At 40.9% G+C, this 22,670-nt stretch overlaps 2 protein-coding genes across 6 annotated transcripts in view; one reads left to right on the forward strand and one right to left on the reverse strand.

Annotated features, from left to right (window-relative positions):
• Positions 1-6,003, reverse strand: part of RBKS (ribokinase) — a 66,881-nt gene extending 60,878 nt beyond the window's left edge. For 2 of the 3 annotated variants that reach the window (XM_068676621.1, XM_068676619.1), the window contains exon 1: positions 5,749-6,003. In XM_068676621.1, the coding sequence (XP_068532722.1) occupies positions 5,749-5,801 (53 nt within the window). In that variant the 5' untranslated portion in view covers positions 5,802-6,003. The remainder of the gene's footprint in view (positions 1-5,748) is intronic. The other variant, XM_068676620.1, reaches the window with a different exon arrangement.
• Positions 5,975-22,670, forward strand: part of BABAM2 (BRISC and BRCA1 A complex member 2) — a 166,858-nt gene continuing 150,162 nt past the window's right edge. The window contains exons 1-3 of one of the 3 annotated variants that reach the window (XM_068676618.1): positions 5,975-6,106; positions 6,431-7,127; positions 8,493-8,652. In XM_068676618.1, the coding sequence (XP_068532719.1) occupies positions 8,525-8,652 (128 nt within the window). In that variant the 5' untranslated portion in view covers positions 5,975-6,106; positions 6,431-7,127; positions 8,493-8,524. The remainder of the gene's footprint in view (positions 6,107-6,430; positions 7,128-8,492; positions 8,653-22,670) is intronic. The other 2 variants (XM_068676616.1, XM_068676617.1) reach the window with 2 other exon arrangements.

Consider the following 22,670-nt stretch of genomic DNA (forward strand, 5'->3'; position numbering starts at 1 on the left):
CAGAAAAACAGGGGCCCTCTGGATAGCTGGGGAGCTGTCACCGTTAGCCTTGCAGCTTCCCTGCCTGGTTTCTCAGCCCCAGCTCCACAGCTTCTTCACGCCTCCTGCAGCAAAACCTCATGTCTCGCCTGCCATTTCTGCCCGTTCAAAACCTTTTTCCTACCCCTCTGCAAAGGCAACTCCACCCAATCTTGCTCCCCAAACTCCAAAATGTTTTCCAAATGAGCAGGAGGACAAGTAATGGGAAGAAATGACTTCAGCTACAGCATTTATGTCGTGCAGGCCTGACTGCAGTAGCACAAGGGGTGTTCTTTAGCTCAGAGGCACCAGCAGATACATACTATTAAAACTGAACTAGGTAAGTCTAAAACACGAGAGTCTCATTGGTGGCTGCTGATACAGGGTCGCTTTCGGAGGGAAAGGCAGCACCCACCTGCAGCACGCAGGAGATTGGTGCTCGAAATGCTGAGGCCAAATAAAAGGAGGGAGGTTGCACTTCCATGGAATCCAGAAAGCGACACTTCAGTGCCACTTAAGTTAAAAGACATTGTGTGATCAGCTTAACAGCTCAATTTCCCAAGGCTTTTAAAACTCCACGTTTCCATTTAAGAAGGGAAAAAAAAAAAAAAAAGTTTTCCTGGAAAAGAGCCAAAGACAAGTGTCGAGCAGGTGTTCTAACACGACCGGCCCTCCTCAGCCAGCATCCTCTGCTACACAAACAGCCTTTTCTTTCAGAAAGTGCCAGCTCTGCTCAGTGGTGCTCTGTCTCTTCCTTGTGGTTCATAAACTTGGCTGCCAACGCGGCTCTTCTAACGGGTTAAAAACAGCCCTCGGTGGCCTTAGCCCAGATATCTCGTGTTAATTTGAGTGAAATCCACCCAGACTTTTTCCTCCCCACCCTTCTTCACCTCTTTAATATTTTGTTATTGTTTTGGAAGAAGCACTTTGCTGGAACCTTTCCATGTCTGTGCCGTGTTACCCAATACTTTTAGCAGAGTAAAACATTAAGCTGTGTTGCACCCTAGAATAAACTGATCACTTAGATTTTAGGGGGCAATTTAGTTAATGTCACACTACAATTTACTGAAAAGCCTCTTCTGACACGAATGAGCTTAGGATCGATCGGGCCCTGCATCAGATGAGCAACGTCTGAGCCATTCCTGGTATTCAAACCTGCACATGATTAGAACAGTTTTCTTCCTGAAGTCCATTATTAAGGATTTCATCAACTTGATTTTTACCACATTTTTCTTTTCAGACCCCAAGATACAGCTTTCATTCTGCCAGGGAAGAGAAGGCAAAGGGGAGCTGCCCCAAAGCACACTTTAGCTCCTCTAAAAGCAGGGCAGAACACCAAAGCAGAGAGCCTGAGCATCCTGCATGTGCTGTACAGGCAAACTTTGCTAGGTCAGAGAAGAAGAGGAGGGAATGAAGGCGCTGAAATCAAGCCCAGATTTTTCACTATTACATAAACCAAACAATTCACAGATGACACATTCTCTCATGCCTTGATGCCTTTCTCTGGATCCAAAAGATTAATTTCCTCAACTGGACTAAGCTTGTATTCCTTCACAGTTGTGCTTTCCCATGCTGCTGGCAACGGCAGATTGACTAGAATGAGGAGTGGCTGCTGCAGGGGAAGCATTACAGATAAAAACAAAAACACAAACGAAATGGATTTGAAGGATTCTAGAACACTTTTCTCTGCTGCTAGGAGAAGCAGAAGAGCAGAGAAAAAAATATATATAAAAAAAAAAACAAACATGAAAGCAAGAATAAAAACATTAAAATGTGGTGACTGTGCATGCCTGAGAAATGGTGGAAATGAGAACATGTGTGAAAGACCTGGAAACAAAGCAAAGGAGAAAATGAAGGCACACGTGAGACTTTGCCTGCTACCTCGAAAGAAACATATGAAAATTCCTTTTCGCATTCCCACAGAAGCCTGAAATCATTGTCCCAGATACTGCATTGCAAGGAAGAAAATATGTAAGAACTTAGGATGAGGGATTTCCAAGGAGCCAGTGAGTCCTTTACTTCAGCACTTGGCTGACAGTAGCCACCACTAGAGGCTTAAGATGCAGGATCTCCCCGCGGAGGTACCTTTGCCACTGTGCACAAGCAGAGATCGGGCTCTTAGGGAAGATGACTCGACACAGCCGTTGGCTGCTCCGGGATGTTAATAATTCTGGCTGCATTTGTCACTACTGGCCAGTCTGGCAACAAGCTACTTTGCAGCCTGGTGCTTTCTCTGCCATCTCTTGCTTCTCTCACTGAGCACCTTCAGTCACTCTGTGCTTTTTGTAGAAGTTATTAAGGGCAGTGGTCACAACAGGGGGCTGGAAGCCAAAACTTTTAATTCCCTAGAGGCAAGAAAGCAATCTGAGAGGAGGGAAGAGGTCCACCAAAAACTAAGATTTCAAATCTTGAACATCCTAACAAGCATAGTTTTCCAGTATTCGGGCTGTGGTCTCATTCTCTTGAATTCAAGTGAAAAACTGTTGCTGTTGTGACTGTCCAAGGCCTTTTTTTTCCATCTTACATTTTGTTCTTTGCTTCTGCTGTTTTCAATTGCCATGCCAAAGTTTCTCCTGTTTATTCTAATTGTTTTAGTGTGTCTGACTCTCATTGGTTTATATGTTTAGTCTTGTCCTGATTTAATATGAATTAAAATGCCACTGCCACGACCAGTCTGCAAACATGAGTCAGAAGAGAAACTATTTCAATAATACTATGGCCGGCACCCGCCTGGTTTGATATCTTGATCCTATAGAATAATGCGGGTTTTGTTGTCTACTACTATTGCCTGGTATTGCCAATGAAGTGTTGATTGTGATTGTGACCACAAGTATGTTTTGTTCCTGGTCCTATTAAGCCAAAAGAGTGTGGTTTACTGCATGTATGTACGTGAGGCTGTTTTGATTATACAAAGTTCACTTTAGAAAACCCACACTCTGCCACTGCAGCGCTACAGGACAATGAGAGAAGAATTTCCAATGAGAACAGTATTTTAAAAGCAAACCGCTGGGCCCCTTCCCTGTAAAAGGACGTTAAGGCACACTACCCTTTCTTCTGAATTTGATTATTTCTCAAAATGACAAGCGAATGCTGTCTTCAGCAGAAGGTCCCCTTTCTTTCCCTTCTCGTTCATTATGTAAGGCGTAGCAAATTTCAAATTGCACATTCCCGTGGCACCCAGACATTACGCTTCTTCAAATCATCGGTTTACTGCGCTGAGTAAAAACATTCGACGGTAACTTCTTGTGCTCGGTCAGTCTGGCTGCCACATGGCCGCTGGCAGCTTCGGGCTGATCTTTCGGATTGTCGGTACCTTGCCCCTGAAGACCTGGGGATATTCATCAGTTAACGCCTGCCACCCTTAGGTTCTGGCTCTCCAGAATTAGGGCGAAGTCAGTGTTCTGGAGAGCCAGCGTTGCACCCCAGCAGCTCGAGTTGTAACACAGCATTTAAGCTCTGGCAACGCGCTTATCTTCTAGGAAAAACAGGCTTCAGTGCTGAGCAGTGAATAAGCCCATCAAACGCAACGTGGTCAGAAATGTGCCTGACCTCCTTCACACCACTCTCCCTCCTAATGAGGTTTACTCACTCTCTTCCAGCAGATGACAGACGGGCAGTTAACACACTCGCCTCGCTCTCCACATCTTCTCCTAGCTAAAACCTCGGCATAAATAACAAATTCATGAAAATCTGGTGCTCTTTTGTCCCCCCTGAAACGAACCCTAGCTTTAAACCTAGAATATGCAACCTCCCTACACTGCAGGCATACAAACAGGAAAGAAAAACACTCCTTGTATCAATCCTAATCTGGCAGTTTTTTAAGAAAGCTTGCTTATCATTCCCTGTTTCACTCCTTTGCTCCCATTTAGAGGCATCCCTGCCCACAGCTTAACGCTTTCAGGTCATTTTACCAAGATTTTTGTAACACTGGATACATCCAAACTCTGTCTACATGGGTACCAAATGGAGATTTCAGTCTGACTGAACACTTGCCAGCTAAATTTAAACCCATTCCTTTCCCAAGTTTATGAAGTGCCTGAAATCCTGTGCTCGTAACCGGGAATGAGGCTGGCCGTTCTTTCCCAGTTGAATCAAATTAGCTTATCACTAATAAAAAGCCCTTCGCTGCTCCTTAAGTAGAGGCTAATGCTGGTGAGTCAGATACATTCTTGTGATAGCATTTGTTCAGTTTAAGAAACTCTCAGCTGACTGAAGAGTGAAAGAGCTTTTTTTTTTTTTTTCAAGCACTTAATCTCAGTGTTACAGCATCTATGGCTACAACCCACGGTTTAATCTCTAGTTACAGTACAGCCAGTTAATGAGCCTTCAGATAAGTGCCTGCATTTCCATCACAGCAAACTTGAAGCTAAAAAAAAACCACACGGGAGCTTTCCATTTGTTGGCCTTGTTTGTTTTGTTTTGTTTAACTGTCAAGAAAAAACTCAGGCGCACGGTTGTCAGTAGTGCTTAAAGCTGTAGGCAATTTTTGAAGTCTTTTTCCATATTTTAGAGAGAAAGGAAAAGGAATTTCTTGAGAGTAGAGCACCATGCCTTGTGTTTCAACGTAACGTCACAAGCATCTGATCACTCACACACACGTAACGTCAAGATCAGTTCTCCAATATCTTTCTCTGACTTACAACACAACTATTCCTCTTGGAAAACCGCCAGTGCGTGCTGCAGATTACATAAAGCATTACATCTTTCTGACATAGGTTCTATGATTTTTAAAGTGTTTTTACAGTGCACGTCTATGACTACATTGCACTTACTCCCCAGCATAACCTTCTGATCATGTCTTCTACACTTTCTTGACCCACAGCCTTTGATTGTCTGCTGATTCACATTGAGGAATTGATTTATTTTTTTTTTTTTTACTGCAGAATTCCCAGCAGAGCAAGCTGATGCAGCCCAGACACATACAATTTTAAATCCTATGTTAACCAAGTCTGCGTACGTAGTTTGAAACCAGATGTGTTTAATGTAGTGCAAATAAAGAACTGGTTTGCAAGTTTACTGGGGCTGACAAGGTCAGGCCGTTTAGCATTTGCACCATTGCCAAGTCTCACAGTTCTGTTTGAATTCTTCCGATATTCGGTATTCATTATGAAACCCAGGCTGCTCGAACCAAAACTTTATTTTTTACAAAGTTTCTAAACCTTACCTATGAGCTAAAAAAGAATAAGGAGGAGGCACTTGGGCCTCGTTGTCAGAGCAAAATGCCCAGAGGATGTATCAAAAGGCACGAAGATGTTTCTTGAAATAAATAAATAAATGAATGAATAAATAAATAAATAAATCGGTTCAAAAAGCAGAGGTGCTTGGTTTCCTGAGGGCTCACTTCTGCTTCTTGCTCTGAATGGCTGCGAGCAGCTCGGCGGCCTTTCTTTCTCGCTGTCCCATGAAACGAAGCCTGTAAATAATCAACTTCTGACCTGCTTTTTTTTTTGTTTTGTTTGTTTGTTTGTTTGTTTGTTGTTTTTCACGGGAAGTTTCTTTTCCGACACGAAGCCTCCTTCCTCACTTTCCTGGCGGCCCCAGGCTCTTGGAGCCGAGCTTCGGTTACCTCCACAAACCGCTTCGGCCTGGCGAGCTGGGCTGGGGGCCCGCCTCCCGCCTCCCGCCTCCCTCCCTCCCGCCTCAGAGCCCCCCGGCCGCGCAGCACCGAGGCCGGGCGCCCCCTTCTCCCCCAACCCGATCCCGCGGCGCGTCCCTGCGGCGGGTACTGACCTGACGAGGTCGGTGACGCAGGATCCCACCACCACCACCACGGGGGCAGCCATGGGGCCGGGCCCTGCCCCTTGCCCCTTGCCCCTGTCCCCAAGGCCTCAGCAGGCCGCGCCGCGCTTCCCCCGTCACCATAGCAACGCCGGGGGGGCCTTCCCCCAGCGGGGCTGCCCTGCGCGAACGCCTGCTGGCGGCGGGCAAAACCCAGCCCGGCAGCGCGGCGGCGGCTCGGCGGCGAGGCCCCCTCCGGCCCGGTTGCGGGGGGCGGGTGGCGGTGGCGGCGGCGGGGGCGCGCACGCCGGGCGGCGGGGCGGGCGCGGGGGCGCGCACGCCGGGCGCGGCCGTTGCTAAGGGGCCGTAGGTAATGGCGGGGCCGGGGGGGGGAGCGGGCGGCCCGCAGCGCCTCCAGCAGCCCCCGGGGAAGCGAAGGGGGGTGGACCCGGCACCGGCATCGGGCTCGTGTCCGTGTCGTGCCCCTCCGGGGGGTAAAAGCCCCCAGGGGGCGGTGGGGAGGCTGAGAGGGGCGCCCCCGGCCTGCTGTGAGGCGAGGCAGGGCAGGGCAGGGCAGGCCGCAGGGCTTCACCCGCAGCGGGATGGGGCTGCCCCGTGCCGGGTTGCGGGAGGGGAGCAGCCTGGAGGGATTTAACTTATTTATTTATTTAATGTTTTATTTTTATCTTTCTAGGTTTGTTTGGTGTCTACGCTCGCCCCCATAGCGCTGGGGGGGGGGGGAGGGAATGGTGTGCGTGGGGGCTGAGCCTTGCAGGAGTTTGGAGTGGTGTTGTGGGGTGTAAAGCCCGCTGTTTGCTCAATAAACGCGTGAGGTGAACGCCGAGCGAGCCTGTGAGTGTTGGGTGTTAACGGGCTCCTTACATAGGACATATTACAGATCTGGAGAAACGGTGCAATAAAGCCAGGAGCTGTGACACTGGCAGCTTGTTTTGATGGTATCTGCAAGTTTTGTTAATGGGAAGATAAAGAACCTCATCCCGTAATTCATTCTGGAAGGTGTCTCTTTTCCACACGTTTCTCTTCGTGTCATGGCCTTACCCTCATAACATCCACAGTTCCCTCAAAACGTGTCACATAAGCAGAACCACCTGTGAGACCTTTGTGCATAAAACGCTAGGAAGATAGCTTGTCTTTCAGCACGCTTTTCATGGCCTCCAAAACCTTCAGCAGTCCAGCTGGCCCCTCTGCCTGAAGTTACTCTCCCTACACTAGAGCTGATGGAACAAAACGTGCCCAGTTTTAGCCAGCCTTGCACAAAATCTAGCGTTTTAGTTTAAGCTCATTACCTGTTTGAGCTAAGCTGTTGGACTTTGCATTGAAATAGGTCAAGTCTGGGCTTGTGTTCTCAGCTTCCCTAGGTAAGGATAAAGGTGAGTAGGCAGTCATTTGGGGCAGAGGAATAACAACCATGAAGTAATGTCTTGAATTGCCATAGATGTTTGCCAGGCAAGCTTCAGTTTTTACCCATTGTCAGGGTAAATAATGTATGTGAAGAGAGCTAGTTGTACATTAGTACGTGGATGTTCACTCTTCAGCTTCTTTAGCTGCCATAAAATGTAAAATACAGCGTATTAAAGGCAATTATTATTTTTAGGAAATTCTTGTTATTTTTGTGCTGAAAGAGCCTGGCCTTTGCTTTATTCAGAATTCCTCTTTGTTGAGCGTTCATTCATACTTCAGTGTGAATGGCTTTCATAAGAACAAAACGCGTAACTCAAATGTTTACTGTTGCTGCCAGTTAAAAGGAATGATCAGTTTGCAAAAAAATATCCACTAGTTACCAACTAATGCTTGTAAATGGAGCATTAGAAACAACAGAGAAGTATTGTGAGTACAGCACTCCATATGCAGTGTTATTTATGAATGCAGATGAGTAATTAAGAGGTTGTCAAATCATAGAATAGAATCACGGAATAGTTTGGGGTGGAAGAGACCTTAAAGGTCATCTAGTTCCAACTCCCTGCTATGGGCATGGGTGCCACCCACTAGTGGGTCATGTCTCTAATTTTGTAAAGAAGTAAATACAGTCTGGAGGGCTGTTTTTCAATTGAATGGGTTTAAAAAAAATCCATTAACAGTCAGAGTCTGAGTATCGGGTCTTCTGCTCAACTTCTCACTGTCATTGTGACATTACACTCAGTTGTTTGTGGTTATGGTTGTATTTTTGTAAAACTGCAAAGTTCAGTTAATTTTCAGATGGACCTGTGTGCCCAGGAACTTGATCAAGTGTATTAAATTTGCATTTTGATAGGTTGCTTACCCTTTTCTTCTTCAACTTTGCCTGCCACAGTCTGTTGTAGTCCACAGTGTCTAGCCTTTTTGCATGGGACTGGATTAAATTACCAGTGTGCTCAGTGTCTGCATTTCATCTAAAAAGCAGCAGGTTCTTAAAGTGTGGTTAGTGGCCCAAGTGATTTAGCACAAGGCCATGCACTTGCAAGCGCCTCTGAAAAAGCTGTGCTTAAAATTCGTATATATGGGTCTCTTGATGAGTTTTGTGCCTGAGGATGCCTTCCAGAGCGTGGTGATATCACTGAAAGAAAGGTAGTGCAAGCCTTTGAAGGAAACCTGAAATGCTGTAAGTAGCAACCTAGTGGAGTACTGTAGAATTAATACTGATTATGGTTCTACTCATCGTAGTTGTATTCGATGTTACAAATGAGAATATGGAGAGAGCGTGAAGCCCTTGGTCCCATAGCAATCAGTAACTTTTTTTCTCCCTTATTCCTATACAGCTCAAGACAAGAGGAAAGAGGAACACCCTAAAATGTCACCTGAGGTTGCCTTGAACAGAATTTCTCCGGCTCTTTCACCCTTCATTTCCAGTGTGGTCAGAAATGGGAAAGTGGGCTTGGATGCTACTAATTGTTTACGCATTACAGACTTGAAATCTGGGTAAGTGTTTGAGTTCCCTATCCAAAAAGAACATCCAACCCCTAATAACAGTTCAGATGTCTTTTCAGGACTCATTTTTATTAGGTCAACAAGTATTTAAACACTTCCAATATATCTGGAAGTAACATACTATCTGGATTGTTTTTTTTTTCTCATTACCATTTTATATTTTGTGGAATTTAATTTGTCATATTGTTGGCAATAATAATCTTGTTAAGACACTTCCATCACTGCCACTTGATAGTGCTGGTTTTCAGCAGCAAGATAGTTATAAACACTTTTTCCTTTTGTTTATCACTTGCTTACTCAATCTTTTCTGTAAATTAAAATCTCAAAGATAAATTTTTATGACCTTACCACAGTCATGAATATGGTAAATAAGAAAACAACAACAACAAAAAAACACCTTTATCTGACCTTCATTGAGATCAGTACGTCAAGTGGCTGTAGGGTTTGAAATAGGCCAAGCTACTATTTTTAGCTTTAATTCTAGAAGGATGCATGGTAGGTCTCAGAAGATGATGAAGCTTGGGGCCCACATGTGGGAAGGGACTCTGATGTGTAACCTCTGTGAGTAATACATGGGGAAGTGATATGTTAAACGTAGACTTTACTTTGGATGTTGTGCAGAGAGGGGAGACTCTCGAGGTGGCTGGTAATTGTTCAGATGAGAGGTATCAGAAATTGCTTTATTCTTCCAGAGCTGGGCATCTAACCACATCACTGACTGAGGTACTTCCTTGAGACTGGAGTACAAAGCCTGAACTTATTTCAGCTTTGTAAGGTATCTAAATCACCACTTGGATGCAAGCTAGCCGTTTGTGTATCACTTTGAATGATAGCTTAGTCCAATAGATCTTGAGAACCACCGTAAATCACTATTGTTTAGAATTTAGTTCTAGTGAAACAGCTTAATGCACTTCTGTAGTCTGCCTTGTTAGGGTTCCATGGGCAGTCTGGGAGGTGCTTTTCCAGTAGCTCCAATGCCTTTTCAGGAAGGTCTGAGTTCTATGGTTGGTTTGAAAAGAATCATTCCCTCTTCTTGAGCGTGCTGTGACAGAGTGCAGGTTTGCTTGGAGGTCTAAGAAGCTCTGACTTCTTGTGTTGTCTGGTTTGGCATTTAGGCTCGCAAATTATGCAAGGCAGACTGAGCAGTTTTGCGTCCGCAGCTCTTGCTTCACACTCGGCCTTGCTTTCTCTTGAACTGATCTCAGAAGGCTGAGATGGGAGCTATCTTACATTGCTCCTATTGAATCTGTGAAAAAGGAATACAAAAAAAAAACAAACAAAACTAGAGAGAAAGCACGGCTGTAATCTGGTAATGAAGGCATCAGCTTGTCATGACATAGATAAGGGTTTTGCTCAGCACCCACTGACTGCTTATGTTGCCTTTAAAATAATAGATAAAAATAAAGCAGTGTTTTCTAGCTAACTTTTCAGAGGTTTTTACTAAGTGTCTGAAGTTTTCAGCCAGTGATCTTACTGAGGTGATCTTGAGTTTGCTTTGCTAACTGTTGAACGTTTTCCAAGGGTTTATTCTTTAACTTAAACTAAAAACCTGCCCCCAGCTATGCCTGTCAGCCAAACCCAGTAATTCAAATTCTATAGTAACTGTATTGAAATGGAATGTAGAGCACAAATACAGCCCCTGAGATAGATTTGTCCTACATCTTGTTTAAAGGCATGGGCTCTGCTATATGCAAGTGCTAGAAATATTTTTTTTCTTTTTCTGGAACACAGAAATACACCTCATTTTTACATTGAAGTTTCTGTATAGCTTGATGTTGCTAAGAGCTGAAGTTAGCATAACCAAGATTTTACATTTATGTGAGAATATTTTTAAGGTGTTATTTCTTGTGCAACTAAGTTTATCTAAGCTGCTATTCTGAAGCATGGTTCATTACCAAACAACTCACTGAAATTTCTTTTAAATGTAAAATTCCACGTATGTGCAGTTTTAGGTCAGGTCTTTATTTGTCGCAAAGAAATTATGACTTATTTGTAGTAGAATGTTCTGAATTTATGTATCACTGTGGAAGTTCCGTGTGATTTATTCCTTAATGATGTCACTTAGCATGTGAGCAGTATAAAATTACTTAAAGAATGTAACACGGGTGCATCACAGAATTGGAGAAGTCCCATGCATAACTCAATATCGACTTCAGTGGTCTTTAACCTTTGGTGTAGGAGCCCTGGAAATCCACAGACCTTCTGAGATGCTCAAGATTAATAACAAAACCCACAAACTCACCCAAGTTGAGAGATTTAAATTTGCTTCTAAGGGAGAATTTTGTAGGTCTCTGAGTGTCTGAAGATTGAAAATCATTAGTCTACTCTATTCCCCTATCCTGTCTTAATGCAATTATTCAAACTCCTGTGTACTTCTACTTTAAGCTTATTTGGAAAAAGAAAAATGACAATTTTGAGGAAGTAGGAGGCAGAGATAAAGGTAGGTAATAATGGCATGAAGAAACAGAAGTGTAAGAATGTAGAGGTTGGACAGAGAGAAATGAGGAGAGTGGTTATGTTAGGGTAATGGGGTGAGGTTCAGAATCATAACTGCATTACTCCCTTCAGTTTCAGTGGGGCTGAATCAGGCTTTGCACTTAAAAAGTGGAACTGGATGGTGAGAAGAGGCACTAGATAAAATGTCTGAAATTAAATAAAAAACAATTATTGATTTCAAGTGAATGTGATGGTTTGTAAGTACTGTCTGTGTGTAAACTTTTCCTTGGAATAGTGGCTATGTTTATTGACGTATGAAAGGAACATCTCCCCACAGGCTAGCTTAACCTTATCACAAAATGTGCAGATATTTTATGATTTAACTCTTGGGTTGTGTGGAAGATTAAAAACAATTGACATAACCTTAAGATGATAAAATCTCTGAGGTAGTCATCTTAACAGCTTTTAACATTGAAAACAAAGATTTCTGGAAGCTTCTGGGTGCATTGATACTGATGAGAAAGTTGAGGCAAGGAACTGCTTCACTGCCATGTACCACACTGTTACTCTGATAGCAAAATAGGGGTTAATGTGGTACTCTGCTTCCCTGACCAACCAGGGCTTCACAAAGTGTAGTGAAATATACAGACCCATCCATTCTCATTCTCATACAGATCATTCATTCTCATTCTGAAGTTTTAGAAACTGGCACTGTGCTTCACAAGAATAATGGCAACAATTGCAACTGGCACTCTGGTTCACAACAATGGCAACATATTGAATACAGTAGCATCTCCAGCCCCTTGCCTATTCAGTGCTCTGTTTCCTTCATTCTCAACTCAAAAGTGGAAGGAATTGCCCTTTCCTTGGTGCAAGATTGCATTCCAAGCTCACAGCCTATCACGTCATTTGATTTTTGTAAGTGGCAAAAATTATATATAAAGTCTTTAATTATTTGAAGAGCCAATCTATGTGCCAGATGCTTTTAGTAAGGAACTTTGCGCTTGTTCTAACTTATTGCTAAGACTGACTTGTGTGTTATAAATTGTATTAAAGAGCTGATGTTAGATTAAAAGCATGAATTATGATATGATAATTTGCTTTGCTTGGAGTGTGTGGGACAGAAATAGATCATAGTAAGGAAATCCTATTGTTTTGCAGTCTTTGGGTATGTAAATAATTTATAATAACATGTTACGGTTCCGTAATGTCTGTGTATTTTACAAACTCGTTAGACAGTACTAGTCTCATCAGACACACATATTTACATCTATGAGTAGGGCCTTCAGGATCGAGTTCTGTTCACATGGATTACATGGCCACTGCTGGTGCACGGTGAGTAAAGAAATAAGAGTACACCTTAATTGGGCTCAGCAAAATGGCATGCCAGGAAAGAGACTTTTTATTACTGTTTCCATTGAAAAGTTAGGTGGTGCATAGTTACCTGAAGTAGAATTTTATCAAGTCTGCAGGGTTATTATCTTTTTTCTTGTCAAAAGGGCTCCACGGTGAACAGAAATAGAAGCTTAGTGTTAGATCACATGTGAAATACAGCACCTTTAGCAGCATTGATTCTGATGATAAGAAAACCCTGGCAGGCATCTCTGTTGCGTTAATAAAAGACATTCTTTGAGATGTCAGAATGGATCAAAGCATTTGACTCTTGCATAGGATATTACCTTGTTCTAGACCCAAAGAAAATATTGCTGCCAATTGAGTCAATGCCATAGACTGCATCGTTCAGTTAATCTCCAATGGTGTCTCCTTGAAACCCATCTTAATTAGATATTAAAATCTGCACATAACCAGCTGGATTATGGCTACGGCATTTTTCTTTGCGTTTATACATACATACATTAATCATGGGAAAGAGGTTGAATAGGGAAAAGTGGTTATTAAGTAATTCAGAAATAGAAGACATTTTCCTATCTAAAGGCTGTTTAATTATTGTATAATGTAGAATCCTATTATTTAAGATGCAGCTGCTTTTCCTATGGCTTGTTACAGTGGTGCAAGACATATCTGTGGTGGTTGCCTCTGAGAACTTTTTTTCCATACAGCTGTTTGAGAGCCCGTGATAGAACCTTGAATTACACTGCAAGCCTATTTTTACTCAACAAACTTTATTTTTTTAATTACTTGATGTGTTGTGCCAGGTGGAATTTCAAAATGAATGTAATGATTTACAATTCTAGATGTTAAGATTCTATTTTTGTAGATATCTACTCATAACAAAGTTGTAATTTGTGTACTTGTTTGGTTATACTTAATTCTTCCATATTTGTGATTAAAGTAGTTGTGGAATTTTTATGTAACTGGCTTGTAGTAAGTCATCTTGGTACTTTGTTCCTGACATCGGTCTGACTGTCCATTGATCTCTGCCTCTTTTCCTGATACTGAGCTATGTTTACAAATAGTTACATTCTCGAAAGAAATCTACATGAGGAGGGGTCAAAAACAGTGTTGTACTACCTGGCATAGATTTTAATGTGCACATTCACTGTCAAGCGTAATATAAGGTATTTTTAACTTTATTGCCCCGCTTTCCAGCAATGATTTGCCTTTTTGTGTTATCAAGTAGACTGCAATATGCTTTGGTATTTCCCTTTCTTTTTGGCATTTCCCTTTTCAACGTATTTCATAAAATACTCATGTAAAATGCATATTTAATGCTATTTTTAAGTTGTGAAATACTATTACAGTACTGTAGCAGTTACTTAAAGCTTTCACTTTATCATTTGCCTTTGATTAATTTAAACTGAAAGTTTCTACTTCCATTAATTAAAGAAAATTCTTAGTCAATCATTCCCATGTATATCTAAAGGTAGGTTTTTTCATGTGCATTCTGTTTGCTTACAAAGTTTAACAAGTCTGACTCTTTTGAATGCAATTACCCTGAAAAGTTTTTTAAATAATTATGTTGTGAGTAAAATGTATACTTGAAGGGATTTGGTGACTTGACAGCACAAGTGGTGGGCCCATGCAAACAATGTGCAGTTCAACAAGGCCAAGTGCAAGGTCCTGCACCTGGGTCAGGGCAATCCCAAACCTGAACACAGGCTGGGTAATGAGTGAGTGAGAGCAGCCCTGAGGAGAAAGACCTGGGGATGCTGGTTGATGTTGGTTCCTGGCTCAACACAAGCAATGTGGGCTTGCAGCCCAGAAAGCCAGCCGTGTCCTGGGCTGCATTAGAAGCAGTGTGGCCAGCAGGGTGAGGGAGGGGATTCTCCCCCTCTGCTCTTCTGAGACCCCACCTGGAGCCCTGAGTGCAGCCCTGGGGCCTTGCGTTCAGCACAAGAAAGACATGGACGTTTTGAAGCAAGTCCAGAGGAGGACCATCAGGGTGTTAAACAGCTGGAGCATCTCTCCTATGAAGACAGGAGTCTTCATAGAGTTGGAGTTCTTCAACCTGGAGATGGGAAAGCTCCAGGGACATGTTATAGCAGCCTTCCAGTGCCTAAAGGGGGCCTGCGGAAAAGCTGGGGAGGGACTCCAGGGTGATAGGACAAGGGGTAACAGTTTTCAAGTGGAAGAGGGTATGTTTAGATATTTGGAAGAAATTCTTCACTCAGAGGGTGGTGAGGCACTGACACAGGTTGTCCAGAGAAGCTGTTGATTCCCAGTTCCTGGAGGTGTTCAAGGCCAGGCTGGATGGGGCTTTGGGCAGCCTAGTCTGGTGGGAGGTGTCCCTGCCCATGGCAGGGGGTTGGAATTAGCTGATCTTTGGGGTCCCTTCCAACCCAAACCATTCTGTGATTCTGGGGAATGTATGGTCTTTATGTTCTTTACTGCTATATTGGGTAAATCAAACTTTTTTACAGAGTAGGTTGTTTCATCACAGCTTCTTATAACAAGTGTCTTTATTCACTACAAGGAATCTGATTACTGGTAGTTTGTACTACTATCAGTTTTGGTTTTCAAGTGAAATTGAGCAGGCTGAAGCCTGTTCTATTGTTCTGATGGGACAATACGAGAGGGTTGGGAATTTTTCTGTGCTGGGCCAAAAAGAGGTACTGTTTACAGGACTGCTCTCTTCTGCATTTGTTTCTGGATGTTGAGAGAACAAAAATAAATGTCTTAATTTAATTTTCAGTGTTTCATATACAATTTCTAATGTTTTTGCAAATATTCTCCAAAAATATTAGCATCCTTAATATCAATTTTAAACAAGGTGCTTGGAAGTTGTTCACAGGAAATAAAATAAGTGCTTGTCAGTTTCAGTGTTATGAGTAAGTACATGATTTTAAAAAGTAAAGATAGTATTAGTTAATTGTGCAACTTGGACTTGAGACATATTTTTTTCAGATTTGTTCAGTTCAAATTCTGCACGGTATGTCTTTGCTGGTATTAGGCTGGGACAATGAGTGACTTCCTCTTGTGTGACCTAGCAGAAACTGAATATAGTTTCTACCAGTTTTGTGCTTTGGTAACAAAGAGAAGAAACTCTTTGGTATGGGTGCCAACTGTTTCTTTTATAATTTGTTTAAAGAGAGCTTGATGTGTTTTAATACTAATGTATGTGCCAAATACATTTGGAAAGAAGTACCTTAGCAATTTATTTAAATATGTGTTATGACCATCTGTACCTTGGTAACTCATGGAACACTTTTTGAAAGCCAGGGCTCTTGTTTACATGCTGTAAATCTGTCCAGGTCTTCCTCCTTTAGTTCTTTCAGTTCAAGTAACTGGTCAGCACTGGATTTGCAAGATGGTGTAATATCTTAAGTTCAACTGGAAATAGAATAACCACACCAATGCAGTGTTATGCCTAAGGTATTTTACACTGCTTCTTGAGACATGTAGCTTGGGCACTTACTTGGCATTGCTTTGCACAGTGTAGACATACCTTGAAGCAACTATTACCTAACTGGAAGTAAACATCTGAAAAGAATACTTAGAGTTACTAATATTAAGTGAAAAGAGTTTCTTTTGCTCATGAAATTGATATATTTATTGAAGGTACTGATTTCAGTCTTGAGATAAAGGTCAATTTCCGCAGTAATCCATAGAAAAGAAAAAATGATAACAAGGAATTATATTTTTTTGTCTTTCCTGAGAGAAAGGAATTGATATGAATTCACATGGAAATATACATCACAGTTTTTCATCTTCCTAATATGTGGTACAGAAGTGAAAGAAGAAAACTAGACCACTAGGATTGGGTGTTCTTATTACTGCAAAATAAAAGAATCCCAATGAAATTTAACTAACTAAAGGATATCATAGAATTCTATTATGGAAAAGATGCAAAAAAAAAAAAAAAGTATATTTCCCTAAAAAGAAAAAAATGTGTTCAAGGTACCAAAGTTCCAAGTACAAAGTACTTGTTGCTCTATTGTGGATGGTCACTTCTTTGTTCAATGGAAAATAGGCTTTCAGCTGTCTTCAGTTCTGCAATATTTCATATTAATATTAGGTCCTCTAGATGCATTTTAAAGTTGCCCCATTGAATGTATATGCAGCTGAAAGCTATGGAGTTACAAATTTCAAAATGTGGTGGTCCTTGCTTAGCTTAAGTTTCACATCCAAAGAACTGAATTTTTGGCTGCTGCATTAACGTAATTTCTTCTCAGAGTTTTTATAAAATCAGCAAACGACGTAATTAGAGATCTGTGACTAGGAAGCTGTTACAATATGCAGTTGGATGTGAACTTTGAAAGACAAAGTGAAAAGAAAGGATATAGGATCACTGAACCCCTCCAAGTAATGTCTGGTTAGTTAAAGGGGGAAATAAATATACATGGACTATGCTCTTAGTCCTTGTGCTTAGTATTTTCCAGTATTTTCCAATTCTTTTTTCTTAAGTCATTTATGGCTACTACAGGCAGTATTGGGAGCAATACTAATTGACTTAATAAAACATAGGTTTATAATAGCTTGGCTTTTGAGACATGCTGTATGAATATGCTTTCTGTGAACACTGAAAAGATATGAAACTCCAGGTGGTAGACTGTAATTTCATACTTGGCAAAGAATTGTTTTCTTTGAGTAATATAAAATAAAAACATACCTTGTATGATTTTTTTCTTTCTTCAGAAACCGAATTCACATTACTGCGCAGTAGAACATGAGAGATGATTAAGTTCTAGTTCATTAAAAAGTAACACATAATTAAATGGCACTTGTGGAAATACGAAACAAGAGTTTGAGTTTGACAGGAGGGAAAGAAGATAAAGTAAATCCAAAGGGTGCATCTTCTGTCATGCTCTCCTCTAAAACTTTGCTTATGAATTCCAAGAATTTGGGATACACTGGTCGTAAAGTACAATAACGTAGTGCCTTTTCTTTGCCTGAACTTTTAGCAGAGGGGTAGTTTATGATGCTGTGAATTTGCTAGTTTATTTATCAAAATGAGTCCACTGGAGTATGCATTACAAGTTTATCCCATTGCAATTCGTTAGTTTCTGTTAGTTTTCCAGTTGCTTGTTCATTTCATTTTCCCTTTTCTGGTGTCTACCATTTTTTTGGGTGAGTGTGTGCACCGTGTGTAGTTTTTAAGGGGAGTTGCAATCAATTACAAGAGTAGAAAAGATCCTGCTTACAAAAATAATGAGTTTGATTGTAATAGATGTTTTCTAAAGCACATTTTGTTGGCGGCTTTCCTTTGTCGCTTGTTAATTATTTTTCTCAATTTGTATCAGAATTGGCTCCCAACAATAGAGAGCTCCAACCCTAAACTTTGGGGATTTTATGAATGCAGACTTTTGAGATAGTTTGCTCTTCAGAGCTTTTCTTGCAAGTAGACTTGCAAGTATATTAAATTTGGTGCTGGTTAGCAACTCTGTCTTCGTTATTCTTTTTGGCACTGGCCATTTCCAACCTGTACTGTGAGTGGGGAAAAAAAATGTACTAAAAGCAGCTTTCCTAGGCAAAATGAACAGGAACTTGTGGTACTAACCGAATCACAGTCTTGGGCTTTGTGCATGCTTTCATTTACATAGAAGTTCCCTGAAATTATATCAAAATGTATATAGGTGTGCATGCTCATCTCCCCCCTCTGCAGTTTCCCTGTAGAGGCTAGGCTGAATGTCTTCTGGCAGAGGCAGCAGTACTTTGGGAGATTGTGGGACAGCTACTGCAAGATCGTGGCAGATGTGAAAGGTTTCAAGTTCTAGAAACAGGCCCAAAGCTTTCCCTGCCTGCAACATCTGTTTTGGCAAAGACCCCATTCACATTAAGCAAATCTGCATCTACTGCAAAGATACAGCTGCTATAATTTGTTTTATTAATGACAGTAGTCATTAGATGCCTTTGTCTATTGTTTTTAGTGAAAACAGGTTGCTGGCAGCTGAATTAATTTTAAATAGCTCTTTGAACTTTACTCTTTATAAAAGGTGAATATGCCCATGGGTGCAGTGGGAAGGTGAGGGGTGGTTTTCCTAGGCTATCTGTTCTGCCTCATATCCCACTCCTTTCTGAAAGTCCCAATTAAGGTTCAATGCACACAAGAAAACATTCCTATGTATCTATAGGAAAATCAGCACTTATAGCAGGTGGAGGTCTTGTTGGGAATATGTTTGGTGTATCTGGTGACACGTTGGACTTTCCCAACTATGAATTGAAATGCTATTGCAATTATGGGGCATCACCCATGCTAACGGTACTGAAAATCAACATCATCATCATCTATTTTGCAATACCAAGAGTAGACCTCTTGTATAGCTTAATTTTTATACTACATTTGAGCAAACCAGTTAGGGTACAAATGAGTCTTGTGAAAACAGTGGCTCTAAATCCTAAAAAGTTGTTCGGAATAATTGATTTGGGTTCATGATTTCCATATTTTAAAGAAAATATACATGTAAGTAGCAATCACTGTAAATGTGGCTGGGTCTTTATATTTCTCAGAAGCGGTGTTATACAGTTTTACCATTTAAATGGAAGTTCCTTTCTGACATGTTATGTAGTATGTATGCCTGTATAAAAAAAGGGGAACTGAAGGTGAGCATTAGTTGATTAGAATATCTCCCCCATTTCAAATTTTGCCCAATTGACAGGATTTTTGTTAGATCTGTTCTTCTTCAGCAGCAGCTGCTCAGTGTTACTCTTGTGTATCTGTAGAACTCTTTAAAGGTTTGTACCCTGTGTGTGATAGGGAGTTGGACTGTGATAGGGGTTTTTCCCATTCATGTCAGCTTTCTAAATTGTGATTTCCACCAATTTTCTGTTTTCCGATCCCTTTAAAAAATAAAACTAAAACTGTCACCTGCTGCTGGCCTTCCTTTCACTCTCCTTCCTACTTGTAATTATTCGTAATGGTTCTGTAGATGACTTACCCATCTGTTGTGAGTTCTGCAATTAATTCTTAATTAAATGGGATGAAATATTATGTCTTCAAGGAAGGAACACTGGAGCAGATCCCCATCTACAGAGATGGGAAGAAGGAATCTAAAGGCTTCTACGAAGGCTGTTCCACAGAAGCTTAACATTGATTTATTATTTTTTTTCTTGGCAAATGCTGGAATACAAGCTTTTGGTGGACTTCTGACTTTGCCTATGGAGAGAAAAAAAAAGAAATAAAACAACCAACACTTTCTTCTTTCCCCCTTTACTAGGGGGACACACGTGGTCAAGCTCCAGAGTTCCTTTGCTGCTATTTAAATCATGGCAGTTCACCTGTTACCAGGGGCACTCATGCTTTATTGCTCAGAAATTTCTATCCATGGCAGCTAGCTTGTATGCCAGGGTGCTGGGGTTTCTGCTCAGGCTACTGGCTGGCTACTGAAGGTGGTTGCTTCTTGATAACTGTAGCCAGAAAGAGTCTTGTGAGTAAGTTGACCTCCTTTTTCCCTAACAATGTCTTTCTATGCCATATACAGGAGCTATTTGAAACTTACATTAGGTGTGTTGGAGCTGGGAATGGTTAGGAGTACAGCCAGTGGCCAAAACTGTCTTTGCCTTGTTGCTCCCAATTTGTGTGTTTTAGCAGTGTTTGCCACCTCTACTGCTGTGTGAAGCCTTGGCTTTCAAATCCATAGCCCAGTGAACAACGAATGCTGTCCTTTATCTAAACAAATACTGATCCTCAAGAACAGCAGCTGTAACAACCTGAGCATTGTGACATTAAAGGAGATTTTGCATCTCTGGCTATTCAGGTTAGGCAGCCTCAATATCAAGTTCCTGAAGTCATAGTGGCTCAGATTCTTAGTCTAATTTTCTTTGCTGTTGCACAGTGAAATTCATTGATGATTTATCTTCAGGTGGTAACGACATAAAAGCTTCTGTATGATTGGAAAACAAAGACTTGAATCACTAAACACATCGCATACCTTTCTAATCAAGAAGTTTGATAGTCATCAAATCTGGCATGAATATTGACTCATACACTTCTATCACCAGTTTAAAAAAAAAAGATTTTATTTCTTTGATAGAGCTGTTGTACTTCTGTTGATGATTTTGAACGTTTGCTGTGGATTACATGATTCTAAGCAGCAGGGTTTCAGGATTGATTTTAAAAGCGAGCTTCAGACTGGAATATAATATTTAGGGATAAAAGGAGTGTTTTTTTTTTTATTTTTTTTGATAGAATAACCAGTCATCTCCAGACTTTAAGGATTAAGGTGGTAAGTAGTTGAGCTTTTGTTTCGTTGTGATGTGGTATAGAACTTATTTTTGGGTAAGGTTTTACTAGGGCCCAGGTAAGGTACGATAAAACTGCTCATCTTGGGAACGCTTTCAGGTGATGGTTGTAGGTGACTAGTCGATAGGAGAGTCCCACTGAAATCTGGGGATATAGGAGTCTTCCTTATTGTGGCTTCAATCTTGTAAAACATTAAAGTAGCCCAGAAAGACGGGGAATAACCTTTATTTATATTTAACAAAACAGATTATAAATAGTTAATTACTGATATACTGGTGTAAGAGAATCTTGTTGTTAAGCTCAACCAGAACTGCCTTTCTAGATGCTTTTGAAATACTCTGGGAAGAAGACATTCATATCACTGCTCTGAGCATCAGAACATTAATTACTGCTCTGCTTCAAGGCTTTCCTATGTAAAGCATTAAGTACTTAGATGAAGGTATGCAAATCAGTGTAATGTTTTCCATGAATAGGTAGCACGTCTATTCATCATGAGATGAAGTCAGCTTCTGAAATTCATTTTCAACACCAGATATTGTTGTTCTATCAATTTCCTCTGAAGATGGGACAACAACAAAGACCTTGTCATATCATTCTTCTTCAGCGTCACTTTTGGGGAGGCCATATTAAGTAAAAGGATCATCGAATGTGAAATTTTACATTTTGGAGAGGATAGAGGCTGAGCTTCTGGGTCAGGTAACGTGTGAGGTTCTGCGCATTAAGGAAGTTCAGGCAAGAGGAGATGCCCATATCCATGGCATTATTTCTGACTCTCGGTAAAGATATGGCCACAGACAGGCTGCTAGTTGTACCAAAATTTTGATTTGCCTGAAGAGTTATGTTCTTTTACTGTTTATACTACAAAGTAACTGCCTCTTTCCAAATGGATGTATGTAAGTTTTTATGCTTGGTTGCTCAGACTGTTGCAATTTTTGAAGTCTCTTTCATAGCCTAGTCCAAGAGTGTAATTTGTCTGAAACAAAACAAAACAAAACCACACACACACAAAAAAACAACAAACAACAAAACAAACAAACAAAAAAAACACATCACCAACAACAACAAAAATAAAATAAAACCATCAAACACCTGAATACTGTCATTTTTCATCACTTCTGGACCTGTAAAATTTAAAACATCTCTAGTGTATTATAATCTAGGAAAAATTCTTAGTATTGCTTGTAGGGATGTTTACCATTAAATCAAGCTTATTTTATTTTAATTTTAAAGAACGCTGTACTTAAGTATTTCTAAATGGCCCATTGTGCTGAAAGAAAGGATTGTAGAATATTTGCAGGATCCGATTTTTTTTTCAGCTGAAAAGCTAATAACAATGTTATTTTGGAAAAAATAACTGTGGCCTGTGATACTGTGAAACAAACTGCCATGAAATATTAAGTGATGTTGCAGATATAGTTTGGAACTTGTAAATGATTTATTTTGTATGCTTCCTAGAATTGGCCTTATGTGATGTGAGCCTTAGGAATGACTTGAAAGTAGATAATAACTCTCATACTTAGAGCTGTTAGATTCATCCACAGGCATTAAAACACTCGAACAGTGGGCATTCCTTTATTGCTGTTCTCACCTGCTAATAAAATGCATCTTTGAAAAAATGTGGTTCCCTTACTCCTGTTGTGTTGGGTCTCCGGTCTTGTATGTTCTTAAACAGAAGCTAATTTTACTCCCAGTGAGGGCAATGATACTTTTTGTTCTGGCTAAGCCCTATTTAGACGTAATTCAAAAAGTATTAGTGTAGAGCATGAAATCAAAATATTTTTCAGCTCTGGTCCTGTCATCCGGCGTGCTGCATTCCCTTTCACATTGGCATCATTTGCAGGTTTAAAAAACATCTCTTTTCCATTGTCAGAGCTTTTCAATGACATGCTCAATAGTGTTCTGCAAGAAGAACCCCCCCCACCAGTGCGTTTTGCATGGAGCAAGATGCGAACTAATCTCTCATGAAACTTGCCTTTCAGCCAGATCTGTACAC

This window comes from Anas acuta, chromosome 3 (assembly GCF_963932015.1).
Source record: "Anas acuta chromosome 3, bAnaAcu1.1, whole genome shotgun sequence".
In the NCBI taxonomy this organism is placed as follows: Eukaryota; Metazoa; Chordata; class Aves; order Anseriformes; family Anatidae; genus Anas; species Anas acuta.